The sequence below is a fragment of the Marmota monax genome, unplaced genomic scaffold (assembly GCF_021218885.2).
Source record: "Marmota monax isolate L192 unplaced genomic scaffold, Marmota_monax_Labrador192_F-V1.1 WCK01_AAM20220418_F8-fsc00287, whole genome shotgun sequence".
NCBI classification, from domain to species: Eukaryota; Metazoa; Chordata; class Mammalia; order Rodentia; family Sciuridae; genus Marmota; species Marmota monax.
The window spans coordinates 436,610-458,498 of NW_026693334.1; the positions used below are offsets into that span (position 1 = coordinate 436,610).

At 42.2% G+C, this 21,889-nt stretch overlaps 1 protein-coding gene across 1 annotated transcript in view; it reads right to left on the reverse strand.

The window, feature by feature from the left end:
* The window catches only part of Ctnnd2 (catenin delta 2), an 818,473-nt gene that overhangs the window by 341,978 nt on the left and 454,606 nt on the right, over positions 1 to 21,889 (reverse strand). Inside the window, 2 exon segments of the mRNA XM_058583219.1 lie at positions 7,542 to 8,097; positions 19,234 to 19,406. Of these exon segments, the coding sequence (XP_058439202.1) occupies positions 7,542 to 8,097; positions 19,234 to 19,406 (729 nt within the window).

The following is a 21,889-nucleotide window of genomic DNA, read 5'->3' on the forward strand; positions in this document are numbered from 1 at the left end:
CCATTCTATCACATCTTTAGCTTTGGTAGTTACATTTTTACAGCACAGAAGAGATTTGTTGTTCTTTGATCCTTTTGCATACCATCCCAGTTATTATTAAATGAACCCAGGATCTTCCTAAATCCTACTCAACACAGAATCTAAAGGTTTTGCTTATTTCTTCTAATCTTTTATATTCCATAAATTATCTCTGTTTCTTCCAAGAGACAATCTATTTTTCTATTTTGGTCTCTCTTTTGTGCCGCTCATTCCGCCCCATTCCTTGGTAATCCTTTCTAATTTATCACATTGAGGAAAGAAAACCTGGTAGCCACTTCTATTCAGTGTGAACACAAGGCCTTCTTAGGAGGCATTGTCCCCAGTTACCATTTAGACAGGGAGGACAGTGTAAGTGGGCCAACCATGTTCCTCCAGAGTGAGTGGACGGGCGGGCAGCCCAGGCCCTGTCCATCCCACCTCTGCCTACACCAGCGTGGCATGAACCAGGCCACCAACATCCATGACAGAAGCTTAACTCTCTCGGACAGTGTGTGCAGCTTCTTCAAGAGAACACTCCTGCCTTCATCTTGAACAGAAACTGGCTACCATTAGCCATTTTGGTAGGAGAGGGGACATGAGCAGGAGGGGGTGCCAACTTACAATCATCTCAAACACCGGCTTATAAATTATCCCTCCATTCCGGCCCCATGGTTCTCCCCAGGAATCCCAGCTCAATTCTGACCCTTGAGCTTCTGTTTTGTAGAAAATTCTTGACTTCTAGTTGACACTCAATACCCATTCCCTGTATTCCCGTCTCTCTCTCTCTCTCTCTCTCTCTCTCTCTCTCTGTCTCTTGGTGTGTGGGGGGGCGGGGTGAAGGGTACCAGGGATCCAACTCAGGGGCACTCAGCCACTGAGCCACATCCCCAGCCCTATTTAGTATTTTATTTAGAGACAGGATCTCACTGAGTTGCTTAGCGCCTTGCTTTTGCTGAGACTGGCTTTGAACTCACTTTCCTCCTGCCTCAGCCTCCCAAAGAGTGGCATGTGCCACCGCGCCAGACAGTGTGTTCTTGTCTCTTCAGTGACTCTGTTCCCCGTTTCTTTCCTGTACTTGTAATTTGGGGTGGGGTCTGAGAAACAGAGGCAGCACATGAGCGGCAGAGAAGGAACCCGTGTTTACGACATCTTTTCACATTTTTGTTTACATTTTCCCAGTTAAATTTAGAGCACACTTGAAACCACATAAATATCAATAATATTGGAGAGTCTTTGACAGAATTCTACATAAACATACCACTTTCCTATAAAAGAAGAACAATAAAAAGATGTGCCTACTTCATTTTAATTGACAGGGTTGCTATGGGGTAGGAAGGCTAGGTAGGTAGGTATTAATTTTCTGTGACTAAAATGAGAAAGAAAGACACCAAGAAAGGCTAGGGTCACCCAGCAATCTAGATTCTTAGTTCTGGACTCCAGACACCAACTTGCTCTAAGAGGGTGTTAGAAGGGGCACTCTTCCTGCTGACACTGAGTGGGCAGAAATTGGATGCTAAGGTAAATGTGATGCAGATGCCACCCAACGTGAATTTACAGAGGTCACACTAAGGACTGCTTCTGGGAGCACTGGAACTCTGGGTTGAAGGACACTGGAAAGGACTTGGCATACACAGAGGAGGAAGGGTTTGCTGAGAGATTCGAGGGTCCACCTTCGGGGCAGGTGGGGAAGCCTGAGGAGATGAGAGATCAGACCACAGGTTCCTTGCTATAAAATAGGGGTACAGAATCCTAGAAGGCAAATGGCTGAAAGAATAGATGTTGGGGAAGTGGGAGAGGGCCTGTGTGTGGACACCAGCCGGCCTTCCCAAAATAGACTGGGAAGCAGGAGAAAGATCTATTCAACATTGATTCACAAGATGGACTGGGCACAGGCTGGTCCTATGGGGCAGGAGTGTCTGGGGAAGGGGTGAGGAGAGATGCCTGGCCAGGGGGGACACAATGGGTCTCTGTGCCTGGAGAGCTCCCCAGTGATGTCTTGCTCCAAAGAGCCTCTGAAAGGTCCTGTTGAGAGAGACAGTCAGCTTAACCACCTGCAAAGGAAGGTTAAGGAGCTGGTTTGTATCCTAGTAAAACTAAGCTGGGGTTCATTTCACTTTCGCTCTCTTTTTTTTCTTTGTTTTTGACTTAATGTGATAGGGGAGTAAGTGCTTGTCCACAGGCAGGGAAAGGGAAGCTTCAGGATGTTTAAAGTAGCTGTGGGAGCTGGCATCGCCCAGCCTTCGGACCACAGCCCAGCAGTGTCATGCAGACTTGCTGGTCACCTGAGCTAGTGAAGTTCCCTTTGAGAATCTGACTGCAGAGAGGACAAGGCTTGCATGCAGGATTAGGCATTCTTTGCTTTTCTTCCTCATAAGGCACCTGGTAGCCTTAACAAGGCAGGCAGTGGACTGAAATCTCCACATATTCAGAAGTCAGGGTTCAGAGTGCATCATCCACTCTAAATACTGAGTTTTAGGTCCATCTGGCTGGAGATGGACACGCCTTGACCAAAAACCCTCCATATTAGGCCAATTTTAGTTAAAATCATGGGTTAAAGAGTGACGTTTCGTTCTCAGTTGAGTCAAGCAGGCTTTCTGATGTTTGACAACTTTAATTCATATTTACAACTCAGATTTCTATTTCTAACAGGATTAATTTTGCTCTAAACTTGGAAAAGAAAGAATCCTATCATTGTCTTCAAAAACCAAACAAAAATTGGTACTGAGGTCACACTTGATAGAAGGTTGACATGTTTTTGAAATGCTTTCTTCAAAGTCACCAGCTATTTAAATATGTTAAAAAAAAAAACTTACATCATATTTCTGCATCCTTGGTATTTTTCTTCACTGATGCAAAAATATGTTCCATATATTCGTTTATCATATGCATTTAAGACTATGGTGAATCTGGACTGAAAGTGATCTAAGTTTAGATCGCACTTCCAGACAAGTAAATTTGGGCAAGGAACAAATTACTAAGACTCAGCTTTTACATCCATGGGATGGGGGAAAAAGACACACTTATCTCATTAAATGATTAAGAACCATATGAGACCCAGTTTGCAAGTGTCTGGCATAGTGCCTGGCGCATAGCAAATGTTTTACAATGCCATGCGTTTTTGACATAGTTTTATTCATTATTAAATACTCGCTCATTAAAATGAATAAAATTTAACTTAATTAATTTTTAAAATCAGGCAACCTGTTGGCTCCAGAGAACAACATAAAAAGTAGGTTAGGTCCTTTATCTAGCCTTCTTCCCTCTACCATTTTTAAGTGATTGTTGAATTCTCCCATTTCAAAACAAATGAAAGAGAGTTTTAGTAAATACATCCAGAGGCAGAAAAGGGCTACTTCGATGGCTTTCTGTTTCCCTAACTTTTTTTTTTCTCTGTATATCCATCTTGGGCACCACTCTGAGAAGTTTTTAATATGCAAATGGAGTCACTCCCTACTTTGTGGAAAGAGGATGCTACAAGCCCTATAAGCCCTCTAGTGTGGACCCACTGCCCATAACTCCTCTTATGCCTCTGTCTCTCACAAGCCATTGCCACTCATCTTTGCTCAAGAAACAAGGATCTGCTGGTCATCTCTCTGCTGCCCCTTACCACATTCACCTCAACTTTTCTGAATTGATTCCAGCTGCTTCTTTTCAATTGGGCTCTGGGACTGCTGCCTGAAGCAAGCTTACTGGGCACACCTGGATGCCTCCTCAGGTGCTTCCCCAGTAACTAACTTCTGTCCCAGTCTGCATTTGGTTAAAAATGGGAATTAGGTCTTTGGGACACAGGGATAATGCCTCCCTTATCTTTGTATGTCCAACACAGAAAGTAGCATGTTTTGAAACTGATGAACCTGTTTTGTACCTAAAGCAAAGGTGGACTACTTCTTCCTTGCACACCCAAGGTTGGTAAACATCGTCAAAAAATGCAAGTTAACTTTTACTGAAACATAAAATGTACACACACTTCATACATATGACCTTATTTATTTCTAAATTATGAGTAGATACTGTTATGGCCCTCTCTATAATGAATCAATGACAAACAAGTTTGTAGGAGATGCTACCCGGTTTTAGGGGGATCTTAGGAGGTTAAGTGGGTTTCAACACAGACATCACTGTCTGATGAAAAGAAAAACTACTGAAAAGAAAAAGTAAAACTACAGCGAGATCTTTGACTCCAGTAACTGAGAAATTACACTTTTCTAGGTTTAATCTCGACTGTGGTGTTTCCCCAGAGAGTTAGAACTCTGAAATCTCCAGTCAGACTTTATAAAGTCTGGCCATCAGGAAGAGCTAACAGAAAATGTAGAAAAGTCTTTCCTGACCAAGTGCCCTCTGTAACTAATGACTGAGATCCTCAGACAGAACTTCTAATCTCTGGAAATTCTGTAGCTAAACAAAGCAAGTTCCTTGAAAAAACTCTGATCCAATTCAACTTAACCAGTGCACTTTGATTCTGATGGACAGCTGTCAATACTGGGATCTCAGTATGTATCACCATCATCCCCCAACACACCCAGCTCTGCAGAGCAACCCAACCAACTTAGTCAACAGCAACTTCATTCTTCTGGTTGTGGGTTGGAGGCATCAAGTCCCCATTCCCTTACCATAATCACCTAGTCCATGAGAAAATTCTGTAGGCTCATGTATGTGCAACTATGTTTGCACAGTTCCTCATCACCCCCAACACAACCACCTTGGCCTGCCCCATAATTATTATTGCAACCAGTTCCAACTTACAGCCTTGATTTTTGCCTTTGATAGCCAAATCTACTCTTAATGCATTAGCCAGAGTAAGCCACTTAAAAACTATGTTAGATGTGTCAGTCTCTGCTGCAAACCTCAATGGCTCCCAGGGGTGTAGCACAGCCAGCATCCTTAAGTCCTTGGCAAGACTTTCAAGGGCTTCCTGATCTGGCTTTGCACCCCCATCCCAGTGGCCAGCTTCCTGACTTCATAGCATTGTTATGTCTTCACCCCCGTGTCCCCCATTTCTTTCGCAAACACACCAGACATACTGCCATTTATGAGCCTTTAAACTTAGTTTTCCTTTGGTTCAGATTTCCATAGGGCCAGCTCACTCACCTATTCACAACAGACTCAAAAGTTACCTTGTAATTAAAGCCACCCTACCAAGCCACACATTGCTGACCACGTTATCAAAAGTATTTATTTTACTGATGTTTTTGCCAAGGCCAGAGGTTTCAGTTGATATTGTATCTCCAGGATCTACATCAATGGAAGTACATAAAAGACACATGATAAAAATTATGAAATAAATGAATCATTAGGGAAAGTTGCTATCATGTATTCACACTTCCTAGCTACCCGTGACAGATCTCCCCAATCACAACCCTATAAACACAAAAGTGGTTTTTCAATTCAACATAATTGTGCTCTTTTAATTAGCAAACTGGGGGGCTCTGAACTTGATACTGCCTGGAATATTCTCTAGCACACACAATGGGATGAAGGCACAGAGTCTCAAGGCTACAAAGTTCCTGGTATCATCAATACCATCAGTATATTGCCCATCCCTCTCCTGAGCAACATATAATTTTATATAAACTAAGTGCTTGTACAGTGTTATGGAATATTTGTCAACTCAAAAACAACCAGCAGCAAATTGCATGAAGAAAAAACTTTAGATGAATATTTAAAAAGTATGCATGTTAAACAAATGCAAACATTTAAACTGCCCATTGTAGCTCTAAAATTAAGACTCTTCAATGGCATATTGGATTTCTTTTTTCTCACCAGGTAGCAAAAATTAGATATGGCCAGAAAATTTGAGGAACAGATGGAAATGTGGAGAGAAGTGAAGGCACATGGGAATGTGCTGGTCAACTAGAATTCTCTTTCTGGCCAAGAACACTTCCTTACCCATAACCAACCTACTGCACATACATGTGGATACTCACAGATATACACAGATACACACATACATGTGCATACACACAGCAAACAAAACACCCATTGCAGACAATAAAGTTCAAGCTATTTTCACAATGTATATATTTTAAAACCATCTTTCAAATCAATGATATCAGGAGCTATGCTACTCCATTCCCACTCCCTCATCCTCTCCTCCACACTCAATGTAATCAGCCATGTGGTCACACTCCCTATTTTCATGGAAATGATATAGTGGAATATGCAAATATCCACCACACAAAACCAGTGGGAGGAAGAGATGAAAGCTAAGATTCCTATTTCTTTCACCTGGTAAATGCAGGAAATGAAATGGTCTTTATAAGTCTCTGGGACTCCCTGAGCCTCTTTCCTCCCCTCTCAGTAGCTGGGAGGGTGTCATAAACTTTCATCTCTTACAGCTGTCCCACCTTCCCCCTCCTTGACAAGATCTAGAAAAATATTTTATAAACTTACATAAACCAAGTTTTGGTACCTCTTTTCTAGATGCCTCTTCCAACCAGATTGGAATCTCTACACTGTTGAAATACTGTTTCTAGCACTGGATTGGCATTAATGATTATCTTTCTCCAAAGCTCTACTTTATGGGGACAGGCTGTGAGTGAGAGAGATTATTTTCAGTTCAGTAAACATACCTAGCACAATTTTGGGGCAGCAAATACCAGCCGGCATCCTGTTAAGCCAGGCCAGTCCAGACTGGCAATTACTGTGCTGAATTAAAGAAGGCTTTGGCCACCTGCCTCGTGCCTGCAACAAGTTCCTTTTTTATCCTATTTATCTTCCCAGTCATCTATTTGTGTCAAGAAAGGAAACATATGAGCACAGCATCTGTTACTAGAGTGACACAATTACCAAATACTTCTATAAGGGAAAAAATCAGCAATAAATCCAGGTTACTTGTCAGGTGTTTTAGGAGAGAAGCATTAGTCTTTCAATCACAGTGCCTGTTCAAGCTGAGCATATGGTGCTAACAGCAGAGATGCACACGCTCAGCCTAGTCTCTGATGGGCATAACCACCACAGAAATGTCACCTCTGAATTGGCAGAAAAGAGCAGTTTTCTTTTCCCCCAGTGCCCCCTCCCCTTTCCTAGAAAAGGCAGGTAGGGATTGGAAGGTACTTTGCTGTTGGTTACTTTACTCTAACACTGAAACCTACTTAGTTTGCTCTGGGAAAATCCCTTACTTTCTTCAACAAGTAGACACAGACAACTGGAGACATTTCTATTAATATTGTGATTGTTCCTTGCTTTGCTTTTTTCCTAGATAAAATCAACAGGTCTCGTTGCTAAAACTGTCTTGTTTTCATACTTTAGTCTTCAAACCAGGGAGAGGAAACAGAAAAGTGAGAGACAGATGCTAGAGACTGAGAGACCACATTCCTTCCAAAGTTAGAAGTGACTGATAGGTACACTGTAGGAAGACACCAAGGGGCTCATTCTAGGATGGTCAGTTTCCGGCAAAGAGTGAAAACTGGCCCCGAACACGCCCACCTTGACTTTCACTCAAGCCGGGTGGCTTGCATCAAGCCTGCGAGTTCCCCCACCACTGCGCTCTGGTGAGCCGCGCCAGGTAACCGTGCGCCCATTACCTGCCAGGCTGCCCGGCCTCTGGAGGGTGGCGGTGGCATACAGCTCCTGCGAGTGCTTGCTGTACTGCTCGGACGCGTGAACCAGGCGCTTGGTGGGCGACAGGGTGGCGTAGGTGCCGATGGTGGAGCTCAGCTGGTGGATGGGCGAGGAGGAGATGGTGGACTGCACGGTGGGGGGCGAGGTCACGCGGATCGGGGACAGGCCGGCCGAGGACACGACGATGTTGATGGGCGAGCTGGTGCTGTAGGACTTGGCCAGGCGGCTGGGCGACTGCTTGGGCGAGGAGCCGCGCGGCGCGGCGTAGGCGGCGCCCTCGGGGGCCGAGCCTCCGCGCTGCAGCTTGGTGGGCGAGCCGCCCTGCGGCGCGGTCAGCGGGGAGCCCCCGCGCGGCGGCGCGGGCAGCGTGGAGCTGGAGTAGTAGAGCGCGGCGGCAGCGGCGGGCGGCGCGTCGGGCAGGTGGAAGGCGCTGCCCAGGCTGGGCGCGAACGGCTCCCGTGGCGGCGGCGGCGGCGCGGGCTCAGGCCCCGTCAGGTGGCCAGCGCGGCTCGTCGTGCCCTGTGCCCGGGAGAGGAGAGAACACGCGCACTTAGCCAGGGAGAAGCAAAGGCCCGCCCGGCCCAGGCCGGCCCCAGCAGGGCTGGGCACCTTGAGCGCTCAGGAGCCAGGCTGCGCCCGCACTGAGACGCGAACTCACGCCCCCTAATCTTCCCAAGCAGGTTCCTTTCCCAGCAGAAAGACACCAGCTAGCAGAGGCCTGCTGACGGGAGGGTGGGAGTCACGTCTGGCTAAGGAGACATGTGTCTCCTTACATTTTGGGGTGCTTCCGGAGTAAGAGGCATGGCATAAGCCACATAACGGGTTTAAAAGGCCATTCAACCGGGCAATCGTGATCGCCCTGAATGCACTCCCAAACTGTTATTTTTACTGAGGAATTCAGGCACTAAATATCACCCCCACCCCGTCATCTTAGGATACACTTTCAACCTCCAAAATTGGCCAAGTTGCATACTTATCTGGAAGACATCAAGAATAAACATACTTAGGATTTATTCTGCTGCTACTGTTGAATGGATTCTTCTTTTTTAAGACAAGAAAAGTTACAGGAGGAGCAAAAATATAGAGCTAGAGAAATATGCTTAGTTTTTCAGTATTTAGAAAAGAAAAAAAAATTCTAGACAAGTCAGAGCAATTGCAAAGGAAAAGCCTCAAAAGCCTCCCTTTTCTAGATTCTAACACTGGGCTCCAAATCTTCCAGCATCTAGCTCCTTTTAAGAGCCCCCCTGCAGCTGTGCCTTCCAACTGAAAGCCAGTTGCCTCTCATTTATTTACAACAACACAAAAGACCACAAGGGCTGGGGTGGAGCTGGGAAGACAGTTGGAGGGGAAAGCACTTTCCTTGAATCTGGTCCAGAGACAAATTTGCATTCGAATGAAAACACTGTATTGTCAACTACTTCTGGGCAGGAGGTCTGCGATCTTCCAGGCTTTCCCCAGGGGAGCAGAATGCTTTTGGGAGTCCACTGGTGTGAAAAGGGGGTAGGATTATACAAAGAGTGAGAGGGAAGCTATGAAGAAAGGTTTGCAATGAGGAGTGTGGCTTGGGTGGGGAGGAGAGAGCTGTGAGCTGAGGAAAGGGGGAGAGATGAGCAGATGCTGTCCCTTAAAAGTTTCAATTATGCCTGTCCACCCTTTGGGGATGGCAACTGGCAAGTGATAGGCTGGGCACTTTCATTCCTACATACACAGCTTTCCAAATTGTATCTGGGATGTCAAATACAATTGAAGATTGAGAAGTTAATTGAGCAACATCAAAATCCTCTGTTAAGACCATTGAGGTTTGAGAGATGAACCTGTTGTTGAAAGACATTCTTTTTACAAAATGTGGGTGTATGTATGTGTTTATTTATATGTATTTACTTATATAGGATCATTAAATATTTTTTCATAAATGCATTATTTATCTCGATCCATACAACTATTTTGAGCTTAACAGTAGGAGTGGAAGTAAAATGAAAGTGTCTCCAGCAACCAGAACAGGGCCTGATTCATGGCAGAGAATCCGGGAATATTTGTGAAATGAATGAAGAAGTGGTTTATAAGGCTGGTCCCAGGCTTTTTGCAATCAGGGATTTTATGTGTAGAGGTTGGCGCACAATCTGTGCAGAACTCCTGTGCTCCCCTATCCCCAGGGAGAGGGTTCAGCATTACCTGGAGAAGCTCAGAGCTTCTCTCCCAGTAGTTTGGGCTTCTCAAACCTGGCTGCCTATTATGATTATCAGGGGAGCTAATACAATATATATATATTTATATTTCAATACCTATGACTTGCCCTGGCCATTCAATCAGAATCTCTGAAGGTGCCACCCAAGCATCACACTTTTTGGAAGCTCTCCAGGTGATTCCAAATATGAACTAGTTCTCCCTAGAGCAGTGGTTTTCAAAGGGAGGCACCTAATCCACAGAGGCATCACCATACTTTGAACTGGGCAAAAACTCAGGGGAAGAGCCAGGGATTTGTGCTTTAACAGGCTCTCCAGGTAATTACTGTGATCAACAAAGTTTGAAACCACTGAGAGAAGAGATTCTGATTCAGAGGGTCTGGAGTGGGCCCAGAAGGTCTGCACTTCTAACAATATCCCACAGAAGGGAGACGCTGCTGGTCTGAAAAGTTCCACTAAGCTACAGAGCTTTTCCTTCTAAAGCTCTACTGGGGTTCCCTATTGAGGGTCCTCAGCAACATTCAACCATGCAGAACCTAGCTGGCAAGCGACAGAAAAGCCTCCAACAGGAATTTCTGAAAGACCTTCCTACAGGAGGATAATAGAACACAAAGGGATCAAGGAAAAGTCCCTGCTTATAACAAAGCAAACACTTTTTGCAGTATCTTGGATATATAACATTAATAACTACTTTATACTGCATAAATGATGCTACTACCAAATAGCATAATTATGAACAAATTAAACAGTAATGCAAATTAAAACATTACTAAGTAGGCATTTATCATGATATTTCAATATTAGAATATCTGTGCTCCAGGAAAACCTTGAATACATTCACAGGAAAAACGATTTTTCTTTTAATCTGTTGGAATTTCTAATCTTAGAGTCTTAAAACCCTGCTGAATATTGTTGTTTCCAAAGTTTCCTTATATCACCCCCAAATTTGTAGAAGAGTTGAGAAGCACCACACTAGATCCAGATATTTTGACAAGTGATGGAGGCCAGTGCAAAACACTTTTACATATTGTATGATCTTGGTGAAATTCTTCCAATAATTTTTTACATTATAAAAACAATAAAATGTTACATATCTTTAAGAGAGTAAGCAGTGGTGTTCACTTTGCACTCAAACAGAACCCTAAAAAAGCCTCCTGAATCTATTTGTCTAAAAAGTCAACATCAATCAAAGAGCTTTCCCAGGATGCCAGCCTCACGGGGAGATGTCTGAACAACCTCAAGGCCTGAGAGACTGCAGCAGGACTGGGGATATTCCAAATTTCTAGGTTCCAGTATGGCAGCAGCTGGACAGACAGGCCGACTGAGTGCCTGGAATGGGGCTAGTCAACTGAGGAACTGAATTTTAGTAAGCACTTAATTTTAATTAACTTACATCTACATAACCACATGTGACTGGGGCCAGGAAAGATGGTGGAATGAGACAGATATTATTACCCTAGGTACATGTATGACTGTACATATGGTGCAGCGCTACATCATGTACAATCAGAGAAATGAAAAGATGTGCTGCAATTGTAGACAATGAATCAAAATGCATTCTTCTTTCATATATACCTAATTAAAATAAATAAATAAATAATCCAGGGGTGCTACACTCCATTTCAATGGCTTATGGAGTAATATGTGCCTTAGAATCGTTCTTTGGTTAAATAGAGAAATTTATTCTGTGACGTCATTTGGACAAAACCACAAATCTTTTGGGGGCCACTTTCCATTTCTGTGCTTCTTTTTTCTCTTGTTATGTAACTTGATTTAATAACTCTCAGCCAGTTAGTGATATATAGGCACCACTTCAGACCTACAGCACAATCCACAGGATGGCTTGTATCAGAAATACTATAAGCCAATTTCAACACATGAAGAATTTTATGCACTTTCCTGTCATAGAGGTTCATTTCAATATCAAAAGTGTGTTAATACGATAAAAATGTAAATCTAATTTTAAAGGTTGGAATTTAGGTAAAATTTCACTTTTTATTTTTGAGATTACTTTGCACTCTTTCCCTAGGAATTTTGGAAATGTATGTATATAATGCAATGAGAATTGAAGCCAGTTTGTTATTGATGATGAAACCCTTAAAAGAAAGATAATAAGTAAATTTTAGAAATACTTGGAGCAGGTTGACCCTAATACTGTCTTTGACTCCATACTACGGTCTATTGGCAGGGACAATTCCAGTTGGTATCTTCATTCTCAGCTCTTTGGATTAGTCTCAAGCCAAAGATTACTTTGTCTTTCCCATCCCTTCAAATGGGGGGTGGGGGGGGGCATCTTTGTGAAACTGACAAGTTTCACAAAGGTGGCAGATCATTCAGACACAAGCAACCCTGGCAAGTCGAGACTCTGATTTAATAGCTTCTCATAGGCTGAGTTTGGAACATATTTAAGGTAGATCTGTTTCTTCTTGCCATTATGGGAAATTTATCAAGAAAACTATGCAACATTAACTCATCACAGCTCTTATAGGTTAAATGTTTCACTTGTATGTAACTTTCAGGAGGGGTCAGATTTAGGATATTCTATGGTTGTAACTTTTATATTCTATGTTTGCATGTGTGTTTTTGTGTGTATCTGTGTCACCTAGTGGTACATTGCAGCTTCTTGTGAAATCATGGGATACGTTTATATGTATCTTATTAAGCTGTTGAACAGGAGGATGTATTTTCAAAATGTAGTAAAAAAAAAAAAATTGAAAAGGGAAGTTAGGCAATGCATACACATTCCCAACAGCCATTAACTAATAGTGTTCAAGTTGCATGCTCGATCACTAACTCAATAAGCCACCAACGAGAGCAGACCTCACCCACGCAGGAATGAAGGGCATGCTTGAAGAGCTCTCAGTGCTTCTCTTCTGTGCAGTATGTTGTTTTGATGTTATTTTGGAGCCCTAGCATTGTTGGATTTTTGTTTGTGCAGTGTACTTTATTGCTCACAAATATGGCACTGTTCTTTTGGGTAAGAACAATTCCCTGAGAATATGGTGCCCTTGGAACAGAAAGTCATATTGGCCTCAATAACTAAACAGTTGCTTCCTGATCTTCATGCTGTGTCTTCTACAAAGGGAGCAGGGATGGCAAAGAGGTCAGAAGGGGAAAATTCTCAGAACCTGGAAACTTATTTAATCCTCATTCTTTGGAGAGCTGGCAGAGCAAACAAAACAAAACAAAATAAAAAGAAAGAAAAAACTCAATGCTTGCTGCCAGTTAACAAGAAACTTGACAGCCAGAAATCTCTAAGGAAATCCTGACTTCCAGTCACAAGAAAGCCATGTCAGTAAGCAGAAACACATTTATAAAGCAGATCCATGGTTTACGAGCAGTTCTTGTGAAGATACATTAAGACCTTCCAAGTTTCCTGAAATAGTCATCAAGGCCCCTAACTCTGGGACAGCAGGGATGCTTGCCCAGAATGCTCAGCAGCCAGGCCAACGATGTCAAGAATGGAGAACTGGAGTCCCTAGATGGACTTCCCAAAGCCACACTTAATGACTTTTGATCAGCAGTCTGTTCCTTCATGTACTGTTTTCATCCTTTCCCATTTTCCTTGGTTACAACAGACTGGCAAACTTGTCACTAATGATGTGATTCTCTGTTGAAGATGGCGTCACCATTGGCAGCAGTGCTATGGGCAGGCTCAGGCCATGAGAAGAAAAGCTGTATGGCACATCTCAAAGGAAAGCCTGGGAAGAGCTGGACACACATGTGGCCCCTAGGGGGTGAGGAGTGGGTTGGTTTGGGGTTTGAGGGAACTGCATTGATGTGGAAGGCTTCAGTGGCCACAAGGTTTAAGTGGTGGAGAGAAAGTAACCAGGACAACTGAAGTGCACTCTTGCTCTGAGTTAGGAAGGCGGGAGTAAGTTCTGAGTATGAAAAGGCAGAGCACTAGGATGGCATCTTCAAAGAAATACATCTTTAACTGACAATGATCTGATAATGTGATTTAGGACTGCCATGTCTATGCAGTTCTTGAGAAGTCCTTTCACTTTCCTAGGGCACATCTATCAGATGTGGACACGGCCATCAACTCTCACAACTTTGAAATGCAACTCCAAATGTAGCCACCTAATTTGGGTTTTACATAAAATGTTCTATTAGAATGAATCTGAATCCCCAAATAAGTTGTGTCTCCTGATCACTGCTGGGGTTTAATAAAGTTGCTTCAACACAACTACTGTTGCTCACATGATTTGGTAAATTCTCTTTGCTACAGTCTTCAGAAGGACTTTCTCCCTTTATTTCCAAAGGAAGAAACTGGTATTGTGTAAAAGGTTTGATTTTGGAAATAGCCAAATAAAATCATCAAGTGCTTGTCTAGTGATTCGCTTGAGGGTCCTGGTTTTGGTAAAAACTAATATGTAACATCAAGAGAAGAGACAGCATCTATGGGTGGTTCCCACATCCTCCCAAAGCCATCAGTACCTCAGGAAAGAAGGGCTGGGTTCACTTTGGTACCATCCCACTGACACTGGAAGGCAGGGCCCAGAGCAAATTAAACTTAATTAATTGAAATCCTAAGGCACTAGAAGGGAATTCCTTTCCTCAGATGGAAACATCTCAGGTAAAAGGACCCAAAAGAGCAATTAAAAAGCTGGTGATAACAACAGAGACCACCTTCATGGCTTCCTTTTTGCCTTAGAGAGGAATGGAGAGCCAGAGACAGGTCTTGTAGATAATACTGTTCCTGCCACTCATCGGGGGATTGGCAAGGTACTCATTTTCCCAAGTCACTACATAAAACTTTTGTTTCAGAAGGAGGCCCACTTAGTATAACACTAATAATCCAAATATTTGCTCAGAAGAGGAAATGCTCTAATAAAACACAAACACACCCTCCCTGCAATAAGAATGTTTCAATTGTTAAAGCCAGATTAAATATACCAAAAAGAGAAAATCGAGAGAGATTTTAAAGTAAAGCAAGGCATGGAGATTTATAATAGGTAATCATCTTTAAAACAGCTTAAAAAATATCCTGCCAATTTCCCAAAAACATGCCAAGGAAAATATGTAAAACAACATGATTTCCGCTCTAAATGCTGCATGATATATGCACTCTATACTAAAAATACCTAAGTTTGTTTTCCAAGTTTGTTGGTGACTTTTCTCCTGAAAGTATCACCTAAGGACAACTGCTTTCATCATTAAGCAAACTGGAGTGACCTTATGACAGTGGCCTCTGCAACCCTTGGCTATCCAGGATCAATGCAGTAGATGCTTCCTGGCCATTGGATCCTCCTCTGCACCAAGTGGGTCTCCAAGGTCTACCTTGTCACCATTCACATGGTTCCCCAGCCCCTTGTCCACCTCCACCTGAGTGTGCACCAAAAAGCAAATTCCAGTGTTCCAACAGCAAATGCATCGGCTTCTGGCAGAAGTGAGCAGATGGTATATTTATAATTATGATACAGTGTAAGTGAGGACTTCAAGAGATAAAAGTCAGTGCAGCAATAAATGGAGAGGCCAAATCACAAAGAAATGGCAATTCTGCTTCTCAAAAAGCTTATTGCTTTTCTAGAATATCCACTATTGCATAGGTTTATTTCAGAGAACTATCACACAATTCTCAATTTCCTGCAGCTAGCGGGCCATTTCCCTAGGATTACAATTGTGCCCATACTTCATTTCTGCTGAAGAACATGCAAATGGTTTAAATATCTTGAGGCTCCTGTACTACTTTTCCAGTGTTCTGCCTACAGATGTACACTCTCACATTTCTTGTGTATTTTGTTTCTTTGAGGGATGAACTGCTTGGTGAGACTATTTTATGTGTACACATGGGGAGAAACCCACCTTTTTAGAGTGGCTCCTCTATGACAGAAGTTGTATACTCAGAATTGCACACAATCCATAGGACATTTCGCAAGAGGAGAAGCAGCAAAACCTGCAGGATGGCCAACCTCTTAATCTTCTGACCTGCTCCTGCACAACCCTGGCTGCATAATTATAAACAATCTGACGGATGCTGGAGGATCCTGATGGATATCTGGTGAACTCTGGGTGAGTTCCTGGGGATATGGAGAATAGCTTTTGCATTGAGGCAACCTGATGGGAAGAAATAAACTTCCCTGCAAGTGGCTATAGGATATGACATGTGCTAAGGCAGAGCAATGCTTTTATTGCATGAGGCAGATCACACTGTTCCTCCACTCAGAATTCTCCTCACCTTTCTCCAAGTTGAAGCCAAGCCCTCACAATGACCACCTATCTCTCTCATCACCCTGCCAACTCCCACACCTTCTTCTAGTTGTCCTGTCAACTTACCAGACTGCTCATATGGCAACCACTGCATTTGTTGTACCCCAGAGAGTCACACATTTTTGCCCAAACATCTTCTCTACAGGGTCTCCTATTGTGTCACACTCCACCTCGTCCTTTGAATCTTGCTTACCTCATTGCAAGTCTATTTCCTTCCCATAGAAACTATCACCTTCCAATATACTAGGCAGTTTGCTCATCCACTCTGTTCATTTTCTGAAGCCCCATCCCTGCTGCTAGAATGTGCTACTCCATGCCAACCATATGGCCTCCCGGCATCATTGGACACACAATAAATATATTATATGCTTCAAAGAATAACCCAGAGATATATGAATATAACTGGAAGAGCCCCTCTGTTTTGATTGAGGCTCCTCAAAGGAGCCCCCACAAAGGCACAGTTTGACTTGGAGGAAGAAGCTAGGGATGCAGTGATAATCTGCAGAGCCAGTAGGAGCCTGCAGCTGGGCTGAGCAGAGAGCCAGGTGTGGAGAAAGAGAGCTGTGACTGCTCATGCTGATTCCCAGACAGGGCTGGTGGGAAGGGCTGGACACTTGCTCTCCTCCAACCCAGCTTTATGAACTTCTCCCAGAGTCTGAGAATCCACTTTTAAGGGTGTTAGTTGGGAGTAATACAAGATAACTAGTATTTTATGGCAATTTTTGTGACTTGTAGTTTTTCCCTGGAATGGAATCAATGGGCAATACAGATGACATGCATCACCAGGGCTGATCAGAGAGCTTGGTGATGGCCCCTCAGTAAACATTTATTATAGTGGATAAACTAGAGCTTTTACAAAAGTAAAACTAGAATCTCGAACATTTATGATATTCCTTTGAAACTGCATTCAGATATGATTTGAGAGTCAGAAAACCATTTGCTTTATTTTAGAAAGACATTTTTTTTAAACAACAGCAATGAAAATATAAAATGCATCTGTGTTGACTGACTATTGACCTCGGTCACTAGGCTGGGCATCTGCTAGTATTAATTGGCATTTCACCAGCCCTTGTATCACTTTACAACTACAAGACACTCTAAAAATGAACCTAGCCTTAAAGGAAAGACTTCATGCCATTCATGATCTGAAAAGAAAGTATCACAGGATTCTCAAAACCACTCCATGGTAGAACAATGCAGACATTATTGGAGTGGGACATGGCCTCCCTTCTTCCAAGGACATAACTCCGAATGTGGAGTGAAAGTTCTGGCCTACTGTTTCAACATTTCTCTGAAATTACTTTCAAGTCACAGGTCCTGTCAGAGACTCAATAAAAAAAAAATGGCTTTCACACTGCTGTGCACAACTAGAGTGAATCATGGTGCCATCACCACCTGGAGCTATAGAAATAGTTCAGATTTTTAGCAACACTCTCTGCTCTGCTTGTCAAGTACATTTTGACTCCTTGTTTGGAATATTCAGACTTGTTCAAACTACCCATCTGCCAAGTAGGAGAGTATACCAGTAACCTTGGCCTCAAACTTAAGTTCTCTCTCTGAGCATTCACATCCATTGGCACCTTTGAGCTATATCTGGTGACTTCAAATACACATTTTTGATATCTTTACAGCTTAGTAACACTCTATGATTAAACCCTAAAGTATACTTTTCCTGTGAGGTGGAAGGACAGGCTTTTGTCCCAGTGTTGACTGTGTTTTATCCACTTTCCTGTAGCTTAGCATCACAAGAAGGTAAAAGGGGCAAAGCTACTCGTGGACAAGGGCGTTGCTGGAAGAAGGCAGTCCTGTTTCTAATAATATTGCCGAGAAAATCATCTGACTTTAATAATTGTAGTGCAATGACAGTTTTCAATATGTGTTTCAGTAATGTTAATGTCACATTAATGAGCAGCTGACTGTGCCTGCAGTAGGCTATTCTAATTTTCCTTGCCTCTTGCCTCTCTGCAGACATTTCTTGTGTTCATGAGGATTGCTAGGGGCTACTGGTACAAGGATGGAGAAGGTCCTGTCCTCAGGCAGCTTTCTGTTTCATTGGGAGTACATAGGGAAGAATAACAAGAAGACATTTGCACAGAAGATAAAGACCTGGGGATTACAGGGGCTGGTGATGGGTAGTGGGGCCAGTAAGATAGAGGCAGAGGTGGTGCCTGAGAAATGTCAGCTAACAAGGTGACTGGGGAGGGGGGTCCTTCATTCTAGCAGTAAAAGCACAGAGATTAACAGTGCATTATATTGGGGCTGGGGTGGTGGATTAGTGGTAGAGCACTTGCCTAGCATGTGTGAGGCACTAGGTTTGATTCTCAGCACTACAGATGAATGAATGAATAAAATAAAGGTCCACCAACATTTTAAAGAATTTAAAATGTGCATTATGCCACTGAAAATAAGTTTAAAATTGCAATATACAAGATAGCCCTCTGATACATTAACTCTGGCGAATTGATAGAACATACCTTGTACCACAAAATCATCAAAACCCAAATATTAGCTACATATATGTATTACAACACATACATTTTTTCTGGAAATCATTTCCAGGTTGGTACTGATTTCTTTCTTTCTTTCTTTCTTTCTTTCTTTCTTTCTTTCTTTCTTTCTTTCTTTTCTTTTCTTTCTTTCTTTTTTTTTAACCAAGCATTGGTTTTGAAGGCAGCTAATAAATTTATGCAGTCAAAGTATAAGAACAAGCCCATGCCTTAAAGAAAACATTAAGGGAACACTTCAAAACCATACTAAACAAAGTGTAACTATTCCTAAACTAATTACAATTATCTACAGAATAGTTCCATATACTCGATTACACATTTACACTGTGTTCCTTGAGAAGACTAACCACAAAGAATAATTGCATTCTTGTTTTTTTTTTTTTTTTTAAGAGAAAAAAAAAATGCTCAGGGTTTTTTTCCAGGAGCACTGACAAATTCAGAGCATATATTATACTTCCATTACATATAGACATGGATACAGCAACTCAAAGCCCATTTGCATATTCATGCAGCTAAATATATGCAGCATGCAAGAGCAACTCACAGATATTCCTAAAGAAGACACGTTGAATCTCCAGTGTTACTTTACAAGTGCACTTTACTACTCCCTTCCTTCATTCACAGCACCAAGGGGATCTTCTGTTAAGTTATGGGATATCTGAAAGGCAAGCTGGGTCACCACATCCCTTGCACACGTCATCTCTACCTGTTCCCTAGGAGCCCACCGACACAATACAGCAAAGATCACATACCTGGCTGAAGCTCTGGCCCCCAGCTCGGGCTTGAGTGCTTCGGGCTGGGAGCTGCGAAGGGGCTGTGTCACTCAGGGCCAGAGTCTGGTTGCTATGGTAGCTGGCCGGATACTGGAAAGACCCTTCAGGTTTGGAATTGAGCTGAAGTGCACTCTGGGAGAGCAGGCTGGGCCCTGCATTGAAAGTCATTTAAAGCAGTCAGTGACAGTCTCAGTGAAGCAGAAATGACATGTATTATTTATTGAGAGTAGCCTAGAATTATCACATGCACATGATTCCAGCCATCTATGCTTTGAATTCTGAGAACTAAAATGACCATATAATTCGACTTTAGCTCACAAATGAGATTTTTTTTTTTTTTTGGCAGTTTAAAAGTTCTCAAAGGAGTAGATTTTTCAAATGATCTCATCCTGACCTACATAGAGACACTTCTAATTGGAGAAATTAGTTAATCAAGTAGTTATTTCTGGATCATACAATATCAGAAACATATGAAATAATGTAAAAGTCTAGCTTTCAGTACATATTAATTGTGTTAATATAATTACATCTCCCAGATAATGATCAAGATGCTATAACACTTGAAACCTTCCAATCAGTGACAAATTCCATTGTATAAATAGTGATGTAATACCTCATTGCCAGAAGGGTAGATTGTGTTTAAAATATTAATAGCTCTTCATACAATGTAGAATTCACCCTGATCTCACATAATCTCTGATAACTAGTTATCTCTGCCATCACAGCATCGCTCAGTAGGAGAACAAAGAGAAGACACAGTGTTAAAATTGGTGCCGCTAACATGGTTGATAATACAAGGGATGAATAAATGAGAATCAGGTCCTGGCCTCATAATTTAATTACCATTTCATATGAAATGGTGTGTTATTTTTTTATGCTCTGTGTAGATAGGATCCTTGCAAGGGTTTACCCACTTTCTTTTCAGGCAAATTTTCAAAAATCAAATTTAATACTCACTTTGAGTGTTAAGAGGAGCATCGGGGAACAGAAACGTACTTGCTAGTTTGCATTGTGTGTTTAAGAGGGAGCCGAGGTAAGAGGAGTGTGATAAGCCATCCAAGTTTTCTCATGTTTCTTTGTAACATGGAACAAAGGTGCATTTTTGATGAATGGTAATAATATAACATCGCCTGTCCTCTACCCATTAAACCATCCTTGGTCCCCTCCTTTGTCTGTTTTAGACAGTAGCATCATTTCTAATAAGCATGAGCATTTTCCATTTATTCCTTTTTAAGGTAAGTGACAGCCTAGATTTGACATGAGACAGACTGGTCTTGCATAAGAGAACACATTGTTTTTATGCACGTGAACTTTGCCATTTAAGTCTTTCCTTTTCCTTTTGATTCTCTGGTGGAACTTCTAAACAACATATAGATCCTTTGTTTTTTAAAAGCACAGGATATTGAATAATAAGGCAATTAGCTTATATAAAAAAGACTTGGTATTTTGTAAGTGATGTAGTTTCTGGGAAAAAAAAAAGTCAAACAAGGAAACAGAAATGTTTCCATTCATCTCCAACTTCATTATAAAGGGCATAACAAAAGTACAGCTATAATTCTTTTTCTTTTAATTTAAAGCATATAGTCCCAAGAAAATAGTATATACCAGATGGTTAAGTTTCCAATAGTCTGTACAAAAACCATTTAATGCATATTGAAGGTATTGCAGGCCTAATGGTCAGATACACAAGTCTCTGGAGAGAGATGCATTCAGAATCTCATTCTGGATGCCAGGGACATGTCTCCATCGCTGCAGTGGAAGCTGCCAGGCTCAGCAGCAAGGGGAGTTCTCTAAAGGTCCTGGCAATGTATCTGCTGAGATATGGGAGAGCCTTTGGGAGGCAAGGGAGGGGACACTGTTGAGGACCCTGGCACATGAGGACTACCCATAGGGAAGAGGAGGAAGTCAGCACTGGCAGGGTGGTGATGGATTTTGGCCACGGGTGCTACCCTTGGTCCCTGATGAAGGTCACATCCTAATGGAGAAGAGTGAGCTATGGTGAAGAGCAAAGGCCCTTTCAGGTTAATGGTGACCATTGTACCTGCTAATGGGCAGCTTCCCACTGTGGCTTCCATGGGCTATTTCTTTCAGGACAGTCCATTGAGGACATAATAGTCTGTACTGGCCACGCCATCTTCCCCACAATAATACATCTCAAAGGCAATGAAGGTTACAGCAGACACGCAGCAGTACACAGACTTCACAAAAGTCGATAGGATGAAGTAAAATATGATCTTTAATTTTATGTATTTTAACGGAGTCTATAAAGGAAAATAGGTGCATGCCTAATTATTTGCCTTTCGACTAGATTGTGAATTTATTCTGATGAACTTTCTTGATATGTAGTTAGCAAGCAAAATAATTCTGTGTATTCTAAATAGGTTCAAACAATTATCTCCAGAAACCTACAAATGATGCTTGGCAGGAGTTTTAGATGACAATGTAAAGTCCCTTTTAAAAAAAAATTCAATTAAATTAATTTGCTTCTAAAAAATATGTCATGGAATAATCAAATCTGATCGTCTGTTGTAGAATCAGCTATGTATTTGATCAATACTCAATGAAAACAAACCAAGATTCTCTATTTCATTATTTTGTTCAAACATCTCAAGTGCTGAAGTCTAGATGTGCTCTG